This window comes from Convolutriloba macropyga, chromosome 10, assembly GCF_964194025.1.
Source record: "Convolutriloba macropyga chromosome 10, txConMacr16.3, whole genome shotgun sequence".
NCBI classification, from domain to species: Eukaryota; Metazoa; Xenacoelomorpha; order Acoela; family Convolutidae; genus Convolutriloba; species Convolutriloba macropyga.
The window spans coordinates 1,161,507-1,175,653 of record NC_134477.1 but is presented as its reverse complement, the minus strand read 5'-3'; the positions used below and the strand labels follow the sequence as shown (position 1 = coordinate 1,175,653).

Below are 14,147 nucleotides of genomic sequence, written 5' to 3'. Positions count from 1 at the left end.
TTTATTTGTACGTAATTACGTCGTTTTGAATCATTCACTCCAATTCGATCATTGCAAACTCTCATCCAAAAGCAGGTCATTCCTACCATAGCTCCCCCCACACTAAATGAGCACCCCACTATGTTATTTTTGCGGTAATGGAGGGAGGGGGAGGACACAGGGGGGGGGTATCATGGGTAAGACTTCCCTAACAATAAAATGCATTAACGAATCATCAAGCAGACAACATTAACAGCAAGCCGGCTATGCAACCGACGTGTGTGTGTCTATTGACACGTGTCTTAATGAGTCCATCTGTCACCAAAATTATAATGCAACCTTTATTCCCTTAATTGATCAGATTATGTCTTCCTTTTCCTTCTTCAAACCCATTTTCCCACCTTTCCTTTCAGCAAAAAATGTAAAATAGCAGAAAAGTAAATAAAATTTCCCACTACATTTTCTTCCCTCAGTGTGGTTAATATAATTAGTTTGATTTTCTGATTTCCGGGTTTGTCTGCAAGTCAGCTATCACTTTGAAGCCACATTCTTATGTGTTCATTCTTTTTCTCTCTCTCCCTCTCTCTTTAAAGTGTGAAAAAAGTAGCCTTAAGGTTTCTCTCTGCCTTTTTCACTCTCCTCCTCTCAATATGACTGTCCACTTTTAAGTTTTCTTTTCTTCACTCCGAAAGAGACATTCGTTCATCCTCATTAACTTCTTTATTCATTCCCACTGCTTGTTGAAATATTCTGCTCCACAAATAAACTCAATTTTGGCAAAAAAACTTACACTTGACTCAGTGTAAATCTTTCAGTCACTTCCGTGTCGAACTTTACAATTCAAAAAAATGTGAAATTGCAACATTATATAATTGCAATTTGAGAAAATTAGAGTTTAAATAATAAAAATTTAAATTTATAAAAAGATTTTTGTCATCGTACTTCCAATTATGACAAATTTGTAGCTTTACCAATATCTTATGTTTGTTTTTCATGCATTAGGTCAATGCTCCAAAATATGAAACTTGTTTGTTTTAAAAATTTCGTCGTGCAGATTATTCAAACTATTATAAAAATCCACAAATAGCGCCAAAAAGTTAAGAGCGATACACTTCTTTTGGAAAACAAATAAAAAAGACTTTTCGCTGTTTGAAATTGTCGGCTAGATTTCACCTGCCCCAGGTGAGACCGGTTATCCAGCAAGATCTCGCAAAATTTTGGCAAAAAGGGTTATCTTGAAAGATACCGAAAAACAATACCGGTGCTGCAAAACAATACTAGAAGGACTGTTATCTTCCAAAACCAGTTAGCGTCGAGTTGCTCGCTCATTGGCTTTAAAGGAGCATCATCGTTTTTTTGGGTAGAAACGTCATCGAGATAAAAAGTTGTGTGTCCTGAGATAAATTCAAATGTATGCTATCGGAAAAACTTTTCACGGAAAAAAATTAATTCGTTCTAATATGCACAAAAAAGCACAAAAAGTAAGGCCAGTGAAATAATTATGAATTGCTGGCATTTTTTATTATATAGACAATTACACTCTGAGCTGCGAATCTAAATAATTGATAGTTAGCAAGACCCTGCAATAATAACTGTTTATATCCAAGGTCTTACAAGACCAGTGTTTGTATGGCAAGGTTTGAAAATAAAATCTTTGGAAACTACGCAACTGGAAAGACTAAAACTGGGAAATTTCTTTCGCAGAATTTTGATCAGAGGCTTTAAGGCATTTTTACTGTAGCAGTAGAAATACTGGATGTGCTCCTCCAACCATTCAGAGACTGAGAAGACACTCTTCTTTTTTATATAGCAGTAACCCACTAACTGTAGTCAGTCTATTTGAGTAGTTGCACGATGTGTATAACTCTACTCCGATGTTAACTCTTTTATACATTGTTATAATTGAATTATATCTTCAGTGTTTTACAGAGTCGGTTAGTCTGAGAGATATAGGTAAGCCTACTTCGCGCGTAGAAATAAGTAGTCCTAGATCTTTATACCTTAAGGCTGTAAAAGGAGCCCACTCTTTTTCTCATTTTACTGATTTTTTGTGAATTATTTGGAAGAAGGATTAAAAAATCTTATGTTGTAAATATGATGCTTTGATTTTAGATTTGATTTACTAGATGACAGTGAGTTTGGCTTCAATCAAAATAAAATAAAATGTCTGAATACTAGTTTTCTTAACAACATCTTTTCTTCCAAAGAAAAATACCGAACCGAATAATTAGAGGCCCTCTAAATACCGAGTATCTAGAAATATACAGTGTTTAGAGTTTAATCAAGGTAATTTTTCAACCTGCAAAATTCAATCTTCTTTTGAGTTTTTCCTACTGAGGAAAAAAGCGCTTACCACTGCGCTCTCTCGGTGTTGTACGCCAGTCACAAAGTGACACTGATTTTTTACGGGTCATTTAAAACCACGCTGAATTTCTATGTTGATCATAAACAGTTGACTGGTACCGGCCAATTTAGTAGCTGAAAATGAGAACTATTAGGAATGGACGGCTTTGTCTCCTCTAAATGATGGCATTTTAATGAAGTTTTTCTTCATCGCCGTTCGTAATGGTGTTTCGGCGTTGAAATTCGGTTAAAAATAGCTTTATAAATATGCCTAGTAGATAACATACAAATATTGATTTTTAAATCATCATAATCTATCTTTAACTTTTTTTCTGTTCTTTAGCTCTTTTGATTGACTATTAATGATCAGGTTAAAATTTTGACGTTTTACTCTCTCCGATCGGTGCAAGTTAACCTCGTTGACATGAGAATTGCAATTTTTCAAACAAGCATCCTCGTTTCTTTCGTTGCTTAACTTTTGCCCGAAAGTCTGTTTTTACTTTTTACACAGTTCCTATCAAACGATAAACAATTGAATACGCATAAAGTGAGAGTCATTTTTCACTCCTCCTGATTTAAAGACCAGCCATCCGGAATTATGTTTCAATATTAAAAACAAAATTGGACTAAGGTTTTCTGCGGAAAAATGACAAATATTATAACTGAGATATAAATTACTATATTACTTGCTAAATTTTGTCAAATTGTTGCGGACTTGGCGTTAACATTTTCCAAGAGATTAAAATATCATCTCAACTCATATAGATTCTCATGCTAAAATCTCACAAGAGGACTATATATAGAATCTTGTTGGTGTGTGCTTTTTAAATTCTTTAACTACAATTTTTCCTTATTCTGTCAAAGTTTCTGGCAACTCGGGTCAAGAACAACTGACTAACTTGTAAGAACTTGTCAGTTTCCTGCAAAATGCCATTGACTTGTAAGCATTTGAATTCTCTTGCAAAAAATGGTTCACGTGTAAGAACTTGTAAGTCGAATGGTTAACTTATGCCAGTTAACTTGGTTGCCAGTTGTATGATTAAACTGTAAGGCTGACTTAGGTTGAAATTGCTGCTCAGTTTGGATAACATAATACAATTCGGCTTAAGTTGATAAATGATTAATTGTCAATTTTGTCAACTCAAGGGGTTCTTTTGCAATTCAGTCAGTAAATGGTAATTTTCAGTTGCTTTCTTCCCAATTGCTTTTTTGACAATGGTTCCATGTTTTTAAAATTGAATTTTTCAAAATATTCCCGGTTGTTTATATTTAGCATCTGCTTACATTCATATTTTTTGATGTTTTTTTGCTGTTTGCCATAATATCGGCAAAAAACAGCTGATATATTAACAAATGTTTTGAATTGAATGTTTAACTTGTAAAAAACACTGTAAGTCAAAGGGTTAACTTAACAGAGCGTTGTAAGCCGGCTGGTTAACTTTTAAAAACTTGTATGTGGAATTATTAGCTTTCAAGAACTAAGTCGAATGGTTAAACTGAAACAACTTGCGGGTTTTTGGAAGAAAAACTGTTAAGCGAATGAATCGCCTTGTGAGAACTTGTATGTTCCCACATGTTAACGATTCAAATTGGTCCCTTCAGGAGTTTTCTTCAAGAAAGTTATAATTGGGAATATAATTTCGGGAAATAGGTTGGAAAATGGCCAGAGATAATTTAGACATACGGATTTTTCTCTGTTTTTTTTCTATTGACAGTGTTAAAAGCGACATGATCAGACTATGACAATGGTTTTTTTTAAAAAAAATAAAATTGAAAATCCATGATTCAGTGCTGCGAGTTACACTGAAACTATACTCAGGGCCCCCATAATGTTATGAAATCGATTGATGTCAACGCTTTTTCTCAGTGCAATGTAGCATGATAAAAATCATGCACTGAGAAAAGTTGGGCTAATAAGGTGATAAATGAAGAGAGAGCTGGAGGTCATAAAAATAACTGATAGTTGGCCGAATATTTTATTTAATATTTTCGCTATCAATGTTCATCTTGTTTTTATCACTCAAATAGATATGAAATAAAGAACACGCTCTTTAATAAATTAACAATTATTACTTGAGAAGGTTGTAAACGAAAGAAGAAGTCAAGAATATTTTCAATACGTCATTCCTTCAAGGGGTTAATCTCAATTCAGGTTCTGAAATTACCAAACCTTTTAAAGAAACCTTTGATACGCTATATTGGTAAAAAGAGTTTATATCTTTAGTTATTAATTAGTTTCTTCTCAGTGAAATGAATTTAAATCACTTTGGCGTGTAGTGTATAACTCAATATAAATATTGCAAACTTGAAAAAAACTAACCAACGTCTCAATGAGTCATTTATCTAGAGTGTTTTAAATCTTAATCTAAATGGCTCTACAAGAAAAAAATCGTCCTCAGAGTGGTTTAAACAATGTTTAACAAAATCTATTCATGTAGTTGAAACTAGTGAACTAGTATTTGAATATCATTTCAATGAAACTTGCGAGTGCTTGTAAATGTTAAGAAAGAAAAAACCACCGTATTATTTTTTTAATTTATAAAACTGATGAAATTTAATTTCTTTGTCGAATTGGAACAGATAAGATGGCGTCACTATAATTGTTTTTAAACTTACGGTGATATCATCTATCTAATCATGGCTGATTGAGTCTGATTAATTTTTGTTGATAAACTGTTTGACAATACCAGTTTTTGAACTTTAATCCAGCGACAAGCATATTTCTATCATTATGGATGAAAAAAACTACAAAAACTATTTCAAAAATTAGTTTTGTCCCCAAAATCTTATCTGTATGTCTGAGAAGTTTTTTCATAATTTATTTCATGGAAAAATTCTGTATTTTGATCACGTGAAATCGATGGGAGAAACACAGCACAAAGATCCGACAAATCCGAAGGGTTTCATTTCGTTGTCAGACTTATTCTTAGCAATAGAAAATCCCTGCGCTGTCAATAAGTGAAGTTGGTAACACACATTTGAAAAAGACTAACAAATATTTGGCATCATCTAGTATGATGAATTCAGAATCCACAAAGAAACATTAACCCTAATTAAGCGAAGTACAGCCAACCACAAACGTAGAATAATATATAGGTTATTTTCTCAAATCGGCTTTCCAGTCATAGTAACGCTTGCCAATACTTAAATTAAATCAATGCAGACCTTATTGTTCCTCTGCTAAAAACTGGCAGCAATCAGAACAAAAACTAATAGTTAGTAATCCAAGAATGGACAATCAATGAAAAGTTTAATCAATTTTTATTCCTTTTGGTGACTTTGTCGCTTTTGGTTAGTAAACTGATTTCTGATAAGAGATCACTGGAGTTTTGTTGGATTTGATATCATGCCTATTAGCACATATAATATTGCGTCGAACAAATACACTTCGTTTGTCAAATTTTCGTACAGTTTTTCTTAATAATTTTTTTGTTATAGATCTACAAATGTTAGAATATAAAGCTTAATCGGAGATAAAGAACTTAAAAAAAATTCTTTGCACTTATATTCTTTCTCTTACCTCTTCTGTAAGTTTGAGAAATTTTTGTTATATCGGTTTTCGAATTTCTGCAGTTGAGAGGCATTATTGGAAAAATTGCTACTATATCATAGTGAGCGGCATTGAACACGATTTAAGAATTTTTGTGCTTATTTCAATTGTAAAAAATTTTTTGCCCAAAATCACGCAAAATGCATAAAATATGGGCATAATATTCTGCCGGGTTCTTTTGAACTACAAGCGAATTAACATCGAATTTAACATCTAGATCAATTTCGCTTTTTTTTAAATAAAAGATTATTCTGTTTTGTTCTGTTTGCGGACCCTCTATTTTTGAATTTTTCGTCCCCGTTGCCACATCCCCGGAGTGGATTAAAAGTTAAATTTAATTGGGCAATTCCCCAAAACCTCTCATTACTCTTCAATATCCTCTGTCGCAGTCAATCCTCTTTTTCCCTGATTGTTCATCCTCGCAATTAACACAAAATGACAACAGGATCCTCTGTTCTTATTGCTTCCAGAATAATCGTTGTTATACTTCTATACCAGGTAACGACTTACTTTCAACCAAGCTTCATGGTAGTGGATAAAACAGGGATCTCAACCAACCGTAAAATTTGGCCCTTTCTCCATACGCTAACCGCGCATGTCGAATCGGGCCAAATTTCACAGTTTGTTGAGATCCCTGTTTTATCCACTACTACAGCCACCACTATAAATACATATTACGCGCACAATTTTGTGTACAAAAAATGTACATAGCCAGTATAATTTATGTATTTCATACGCTAATATCCAAAAGTTCTCAAAGCTAGTTTTAAGCCTAATTTCATATCTAATATACCAAACTATATTGAAATAAATCAGGTTAATCATCTCACAAAGTTTTTTTCAATAGAATTGGATGGACTGAAAATAACTCAAAATTGCTTAGAATTGGATAATAAGAAACAAGTTTCTAAAAAATTTTGACTCTAACCAGGAGACGATTGATCTATGATGTTTAACTGAGTGATTCTATGTACCGGGTTACAATTTTGAGCCGAGTCTTGAGAGGTCTTGTTAAAATGTTGACTCGCCTTTACCACGCTACGGCAGTACTGCTCGACCGTTCTTAATGGCAACTGTGGGGGAGGGTGCAACTACAGAATGCTTGAACACTTTTAATTTTAATTATTAGGCTGACTGAAGTCTAATATTAAGCTGACTGAACAATATTAATATATCATTTGTAGGGATATCGATATTAATATTAATATTAATATTAAATATATTTCTGAATAACCAATCACTCATTTATCATTTATGAAAATTGTAGTTCTGTCATACACCTAGATTGTAGCTGCCTATCCTTCCGAACTTCTGCCAAAAACATTGTTAGGAACTTTTTCCATTCGGAGTAGTAGTCTGTTGAGACTAGGATCCTCGGATAGCTTTCACATGCCTGAGAGAAGTTGATATAACTCTGGATGGTAGAGTAGGAATATCCTTTATCGTTCAGCAGTTGTTTCCAAGGAACATCCTTATTGTTTTCTTGATGATTTTGTTTCACGTTCCCCCATATGAATCCTCTGTCAGAAATTGTCAGTAGATATAAACGATTCAGCTTTCCTTCCATGTTATTGACTGTGGTGAAATAAGACTCAAATTCACTAACATCGAATGAATTCCTGAGTTTATCACGAAATGATAAATATTCTGGCACATTCACTTCAAACTTGTCGAGTGTTTCCTGATGCTCGTAAATTAGTAGGTCCTTCTTGAACTTGGAGAGGAATAACTGGATGAGTTCTGTTTTAGTTCGTTTTCCAGTCTCACTTTCAAGTTCGGCGGTGTTGTCGGGTATGCATTTGTTCTCCTTACAAAATGTAATCATTTGAGTTGTTAAATTAATCAACTCATTTATATTTTCTTTAGATAAAGAAGTGCATGACAAAGCTCCAGTTATTAAAGTCTCGTCAAATGACGAAAATTGTTTAAAATTTTTCGCTAGTTTTTGTAGTGAAGTGAAACTCTTGATGAATAGCCAAAAAGTGCCGTGGAGAATAAAGGTCCCCTCATGGAGAATTATTCTAGAACATTCTTTTTTCTAGAACAATCTTACATGATTTTTAACTTAAAAATAGTTATCCTTTCCCAAGCAATCACCTGTTTGAAAGTAAAGTAAAATTTAAATCCTTCTATTAAATTGAAATCTTTGTATAATTTATTAAAAATTAAATAAAAATTTTAATAAATACCGGCCTTACTAGCTAATTTTTAAGGGCATCATATATTCGAAACATTCACTTGTTTGATTTCATTCTGTTAGTGGTGGTGGCTTTCTATGTCAATGGTGGCGGCCATTTTAGCATGACATGCACTTATCATTCGATCTGATGTGTAATGCGATGTTAAACCAAGCTTGTTGACTTCTTGTACTATTAGTGGTTGCTAAATATGAAAGAAAGCGAACAAGAAGAGCAGAGTCAAAAAACACTGATATCGGTGGAAACACAGTGATTAGTGTTTTTCAGTATAACTAGTGAGATCGTGTAACAAGCACGTTAAACCAACTTGTGAAAGTTGGTGTAACCACTTCGAGGATCTGTGAAGCCACTTTGTGGATTGTTGTAATCATTTTGTGGATTGTTGTAACCACTTTGTGGATAACTTGAATAAAAAACCAGCTTAACTCTTTTATAAATTTTAATTTTTTGCTAATATCTGCGAAGCAGTTTCACTGATTTTGCGAATCACTCTTTAAGAGCGAAATCGCCCTTATCGGAGTGATGCCCCAGTACAAAAAATCACTCTTCCATCGCGTTTAAAGAGTGATCACTCTTTTTTCTCTGAATTTTTAAGTTTATCTATATTTTTTAATAAATTTATATTTTCTTTGAGTTTTTCTATATTTATTCCGTTATTAATGAGAAATGATACAAAATTATAATTTTTACAAGAACAACATTCCCCTTTTTGGTCAATCGGGGAACCTGCTTGGCTAACCATGAGCAAAGCTCGTTGGTTAACCACAGACGGGGTCTGATCGTGGATAATATTTTTAGTTTTTCTTTCTTCTTTCAGATTTCTACTAAATCCTCTAGGTAATTCTACATCTGGATGTTGTTTCTTTACATGAGCCCTTATATCATCATATCTCACAACAGAAACACAATATGGACAATTAACTTTAGCTGAAGTACAACTTCTACATGTATACTTACTCTCATCAAAATCAGTTAGTGGTTTTACATAATAACTTCTATTACAATTTCTAGATAAAACTTTATTATTTTTAGGATGTGGATCTGTGAATTTGTAAAACAACTCCGTTGAACAGCTTCGCCGATTTGGATCTGGATCTGGATTTGGATTTGGATCTTGATCTGAATCTAAGTAACAGCTTTGCCGATCTGAACTAATATTTATCTGCGAAGCGGTTGGGGAACCAAGGACTTCGTCCCTTACACCCATCTGGGAATCTGCTTTATTACAATTTGTTTTTCCATATTGACAACAACCTTTTTCTTTCAATTCTTTCAAACAAATACCACTAAGTGTTTCTTCGTCACATTCACATCTACCAATTTTATCTACATGATGTATTGAATAATGAAAAGCTAAATTAAATGGAAGTCCACATTTAAGTCCTACATTTTATAACCATTTATAATTAGGTAAATCTGAGAAGCAGTTACACTGATAGGTCTTTGACCATGTTTCACCATCCGCGAAGCGGTTTCACCAATTAGCAATGCTACTTCGTAGATCTGTTTCTCAGCCGCTTCGCGGATCCATCTTTTCTTCATCAACATATTTAGCCATAATTCCAATTGTTTCTTCAGTATAATCTTTTGATAGGATACACCTAGTTAAACTTTTTTCCCCTCCGATTTGAGTTTATTAGTTGTTTTACATCTATTATCTATAATCACTTCAAGTTCTAAATCCGATTTATCTTTAACAAAATCTACAATTTTATTTCTGAATTCTTCTTTATCTTTATATAGTTCACATAAATATTCTCGTCACTTTCTATTTAAAATCCCCTCATCATTTATATATTCATCTCGTATTTTTTTAAAAAAACTGTCCACCTTCTCCATATCCGAAAAACGGCTTCACCGATCCGTAATTAAGTAATGTATTTGTTTTATTTAATATACCACTCGCAGCAGTTGCTACAAATGCGGCAGTTTTTGCTGTGGCATTAGGATTCGTAAGATTATATATCATAAAAGCCGGAGCTATAATTCCAAGAAGGGCTGATCCTATCCTAAAACCATTTGCTTTAAGTTTTTCTTTTGTTAAAACATCATTCTGTATTTTAATAACTTTAATTTAAGAATTTTGTTAAAATAGAATTGATAATTATCATGATCAATAGTGTTTCTATCTGTAGCATTATTCATTAATGGTTTCATATATGCTATCAGTTTATTTTTGTTTTCTCTATCTAATTCATCTTTAAACTAAGAGCCTTTAAATCAAGGAAACCAACTCTCATAGTTCTATTTCTATCAATAATAATAAAAGTATTATCTTTCCTATTATTTTTAAATATACCATAACGAAGTTCGGGGGCTATTCCATCTGTACAATTATAAAAGCTACTATTTATTTCGCTAATTATACCATGAAACTTATGATCACATTTATATATACTATTAAAGTTAGTATCAGGTCCATTATAAATAGTATCACAACTCATTCTAGCTGTATTATTTATTTGGGCTGGTTTATGACACAATACAATCATTTGAATATTGTGATGTCTTCCTTCTGTGAAATAAAAGCCTATATCCTTATTTAACTTATCACCCATATCATCAAGAACAATTACGCTATCTTTGAAGTTAGACATATTTTTTGTTGTAATCATACTCATATCACATTTATTAAGCCCAATATAAAACTCACCAGTCTCAGGATCTATCCAATCTGTATCATCTTTACACACTATGGCTATATTTTTGGCTTGCTCTTCGTCTTGGCTTGGGTCTAGGTATAATTTTAAATATTGTCTAATGAAACATGTTTTACCCGTACCAGTTCCACCATAAACAATAGTATGTAATGGTGACTTTTCATATTCAAATCTAACTAGACTCCTATTCATAAATCCACCAAAGTTTTCTTCTGGTTTTGTATATTCACTTGGTATTGAATCATATAATATAAAACAGAATATAATTATTAAAATACATATGAAGATCGCACTACCCATTTCCATTTTTATACTTATAAAAAATGCTTATTCTAATTTTTGAAGAGTTCAATAATAAATATAATATTGATAATGAAGCTATGAGTGATATTAGAATAAAAGATATAGGCAAAGATATAAGTCTAACACCAATTGAAATAGTAATGAGAGATGAGATTCTGAATATGATCAGTGAACACAACTTCAACATTATTGTAAATTTACATCCAATTGATGGTGCACATTGGGTTTTAGTTATAAGAAGAGATGGTGGCCCTGTATATTACTTTGATAGTTTTGGTGTTGAGACCCCTCCATTACTTTTAGAAGAGTATGTTGATCTAGGCTCTAATGAAAGAATACAACAATATGATGAATCTTATTGTGGGGCTTATTGTTTATACATGATCTATCTTATTGATAGAGGATATAGAATTAAAAGTGCTTTAAATGTAAATATCCAGGAATATATAATGAGTGTTTTTGTTTAAGTTGTAATGTTAAGGATAAAGATAATGATAAAGATAAAGATAATCATCTACGAAGTAGCTTTGCTAATAATGATAATGTCAATGTTAATCAAGGAGGCTGCTTCGCAGATGATCTACGAAGTAGCTTTGCTATTAATGTTAATGATAATGATAATGTTAATGATCTACGAAGTAGCTTTGCTAATAATGTTAATGATAATGATAACGACATTGATAATGATAATGTTAATGATAATTTTAATTATAATAATAATGTTATTGATAATGTTAATCGGGGAACCTGCTTCGCAGATGATAATTTTATATATCAGGGAACCTGCTTGGCAAGCCACGAGCAAAGCCCGTTCGCAGATCTATTTGGTGAAAAACATCAAAAGGGTAAACCTAATAACAATAGTCCTACTAACAATATCTCTGTAAATATAAATGAAGATCTAAAATCATGGCTAGATGATGATAATATAATTACTGAAGCTACACTCCCAGATAACTTTAGATGTATAATATCTGGTCCTATTGAATGTGGTAAGACATTCTTATTAAAAAAACTAATTCTAGCTAGTATATACTTTGATAAGCTATACATCATTGGACCTACTGGTGATCAGTACCATGGTATAGAAAGAATAAACCTCAAAGCAGATGTTGAGTTTATTAAAGATATAAAAGATTTACCATCTCCTGATAAACTACCCAAAGATTTAAAGAAACTAATGATATTCGATGATATTAGAGCCACAGAACCAGTTATTATTGAATACTTTTGTAGAGGTAGACATAATAATTGCAATATGATATATCTTAATCAAAACCTGTTCTCTCTGGATAGACAGAGTGTGAGAGAGAATTGTAATCTATTTATTTTATTTGAACAGAGAGGTAAAGTCCTAGCATCGATATATCAAGATTTCTTTAATAATATTGAACTTAGTTATAATGATTTTGCTAATATATGTAACAAGGTATGGAAAGAGCCTTATAATTACATTGTCATTGATATATCTAAAAACAAAAATATTAATGGTTAACTAAGAATTAATTGGGATAGGGAAATTTGGTAGTTTAGTTTAAGTTAAGTCAAAGATTAAGATTAAGATAGAGATAAAGATGAAGACTAAACTAGATGTAAAGTAAAACTCAATACATCACATTAAAGTCTTTAGTTCGTCCATGCTCATCTTTAATATGAAATTCAATATATTCTATTCTATCTTTAGTTACATTTTGATATAATACATTATTTGGTATTATGTTTATCATATAACCCGGTGGTTCTATTAGATTAAAAGTATATAGTATGTCTGTATCATTGCCATTATCTATAACACCAGATATAATATTACAGTGAATATTAATTGCATTAAAACCCATTATATCAACAATCTTAGTTGCTATATGTATACCTGTTGAATATGATTGTCTATCAAATCCAAGTAATGATCCTACCGGGTTATCTACATCAAAGCTAATCACATCTTGTATTCATTCTATTTTACATTTCATTGTATTTTTATCTGCTTATATTAAAACATTATTATTTGTTTCTTGTTTTATTATATCTGCTATATCAACTATCACATATGCGCCAGGTGGTATAGTACTAATATTACTAGCATATATAAACCGATTATTTCTTTCCGTTATATTAAACACTGAGTTGTAAACTGATAATCTTATTAAACCTAACATCGATGTATTAAGTATAGGTTCATTGAAATGAAATCTTTCTGTCGGTCTCATCATTCTAAAGTTAAGTGTATGTTCATCTTTAGTTTTGGTTAACTCTTTAGTTATCTTTTGTAGTTCCCATAAGATTATGTTGCCTGTCATTTTTTATCTTATAAAAATGGACTTTAATTTTGTTGCAACTCCCGGTTATAATAACAAAACAAGCAGTAGAAAGATTTTAAATATAATTCAAATTATAGCTATAATTATATCTATATTCAATTTAATGAAATATGAATCTGATAATCTCGAATGAAAATGAACTTAACTATATTTAGATTATGAATCTAGCTTTAATTATATCTTTATTTAATTTTATAAATAAGAATGTGCTAACCCCTAATGAAAATAAATTTAATTATACATAAAAGTAAGATTATAAATCTAGCTATAATTATATAAATATTTACCCTAATAAAATTGGACTTTAATTTGGATACAACTTATGGCTATAAAAATGATATACACAAAAGTAAATTTATAAAGTATAAACCAAATAATCTGGCAACAATGAATACGGTTAATACCAATATTAATAAAATACTCAATAGAGAAGAGAATCACTTAAACATACATGATTCATATCTAGAGATAAAGTTTGTTGTATCAGATGATGCTGGTGGTGTATTTGCTAATGATGCTAATATCAGATTAGTTAATTATGGTATGATGGCATTGTTTAGTTCAATTGAGCTTGAAACTAGTGGTGGAAGGACTATTGAATATATAGATCATTGTCATCCTAATCTATTAATGTATACGTTATTAACTAGTACTAATGATGAATATGAGAGTGGTTTTGTAAGAAATCAGGGCAATAGGGATAGTCAACTTAAAAATGATCATATTGCTGCAGAACGAGGTCATATGCATATGATGATTAAGATGAGTGATCTGTTTGGTTTTATAAATGATTTGG

General features: G+C 31.7%; 1 protein-coding gene across 7 annotated transcripts in view; it reads left to right on the top strand.

Annotated features, from left to right (window-relative positions):
• The first annotated feature begins 232 nt into the window (after positions 1 to 232).
• LOC142348132 (uncharacterized) overlaps positions 233 to 14,147 on the top strand; it is a 63,617-nt gene continuing 49,702 nt past the window's right edge. Inside the window, exons 1-2 of one of the 7 annotated variants that reach the window (XM_075399331.1) lie at positions 233 to 456; positions 6,090 to 6,370. In XM_075399331.1, coding sequence (XP_075255446.1) covers positions 6,308 to 6,370 — 63 coding nt within the window. In that variant the 5' untranslated portion in view covers positions 233 to 456; positions 6,090 to 6,307. Of the gene's footprint in view, positions 830 to 6,089; positions 6,371 to 14,147 lie in introns of all 7 variants that reach the window. The other 6 variants (XM_075399330.1, XM_075399328.1, XM_075399329.1 and 3 more) reach the window with 6 other exon arrangements.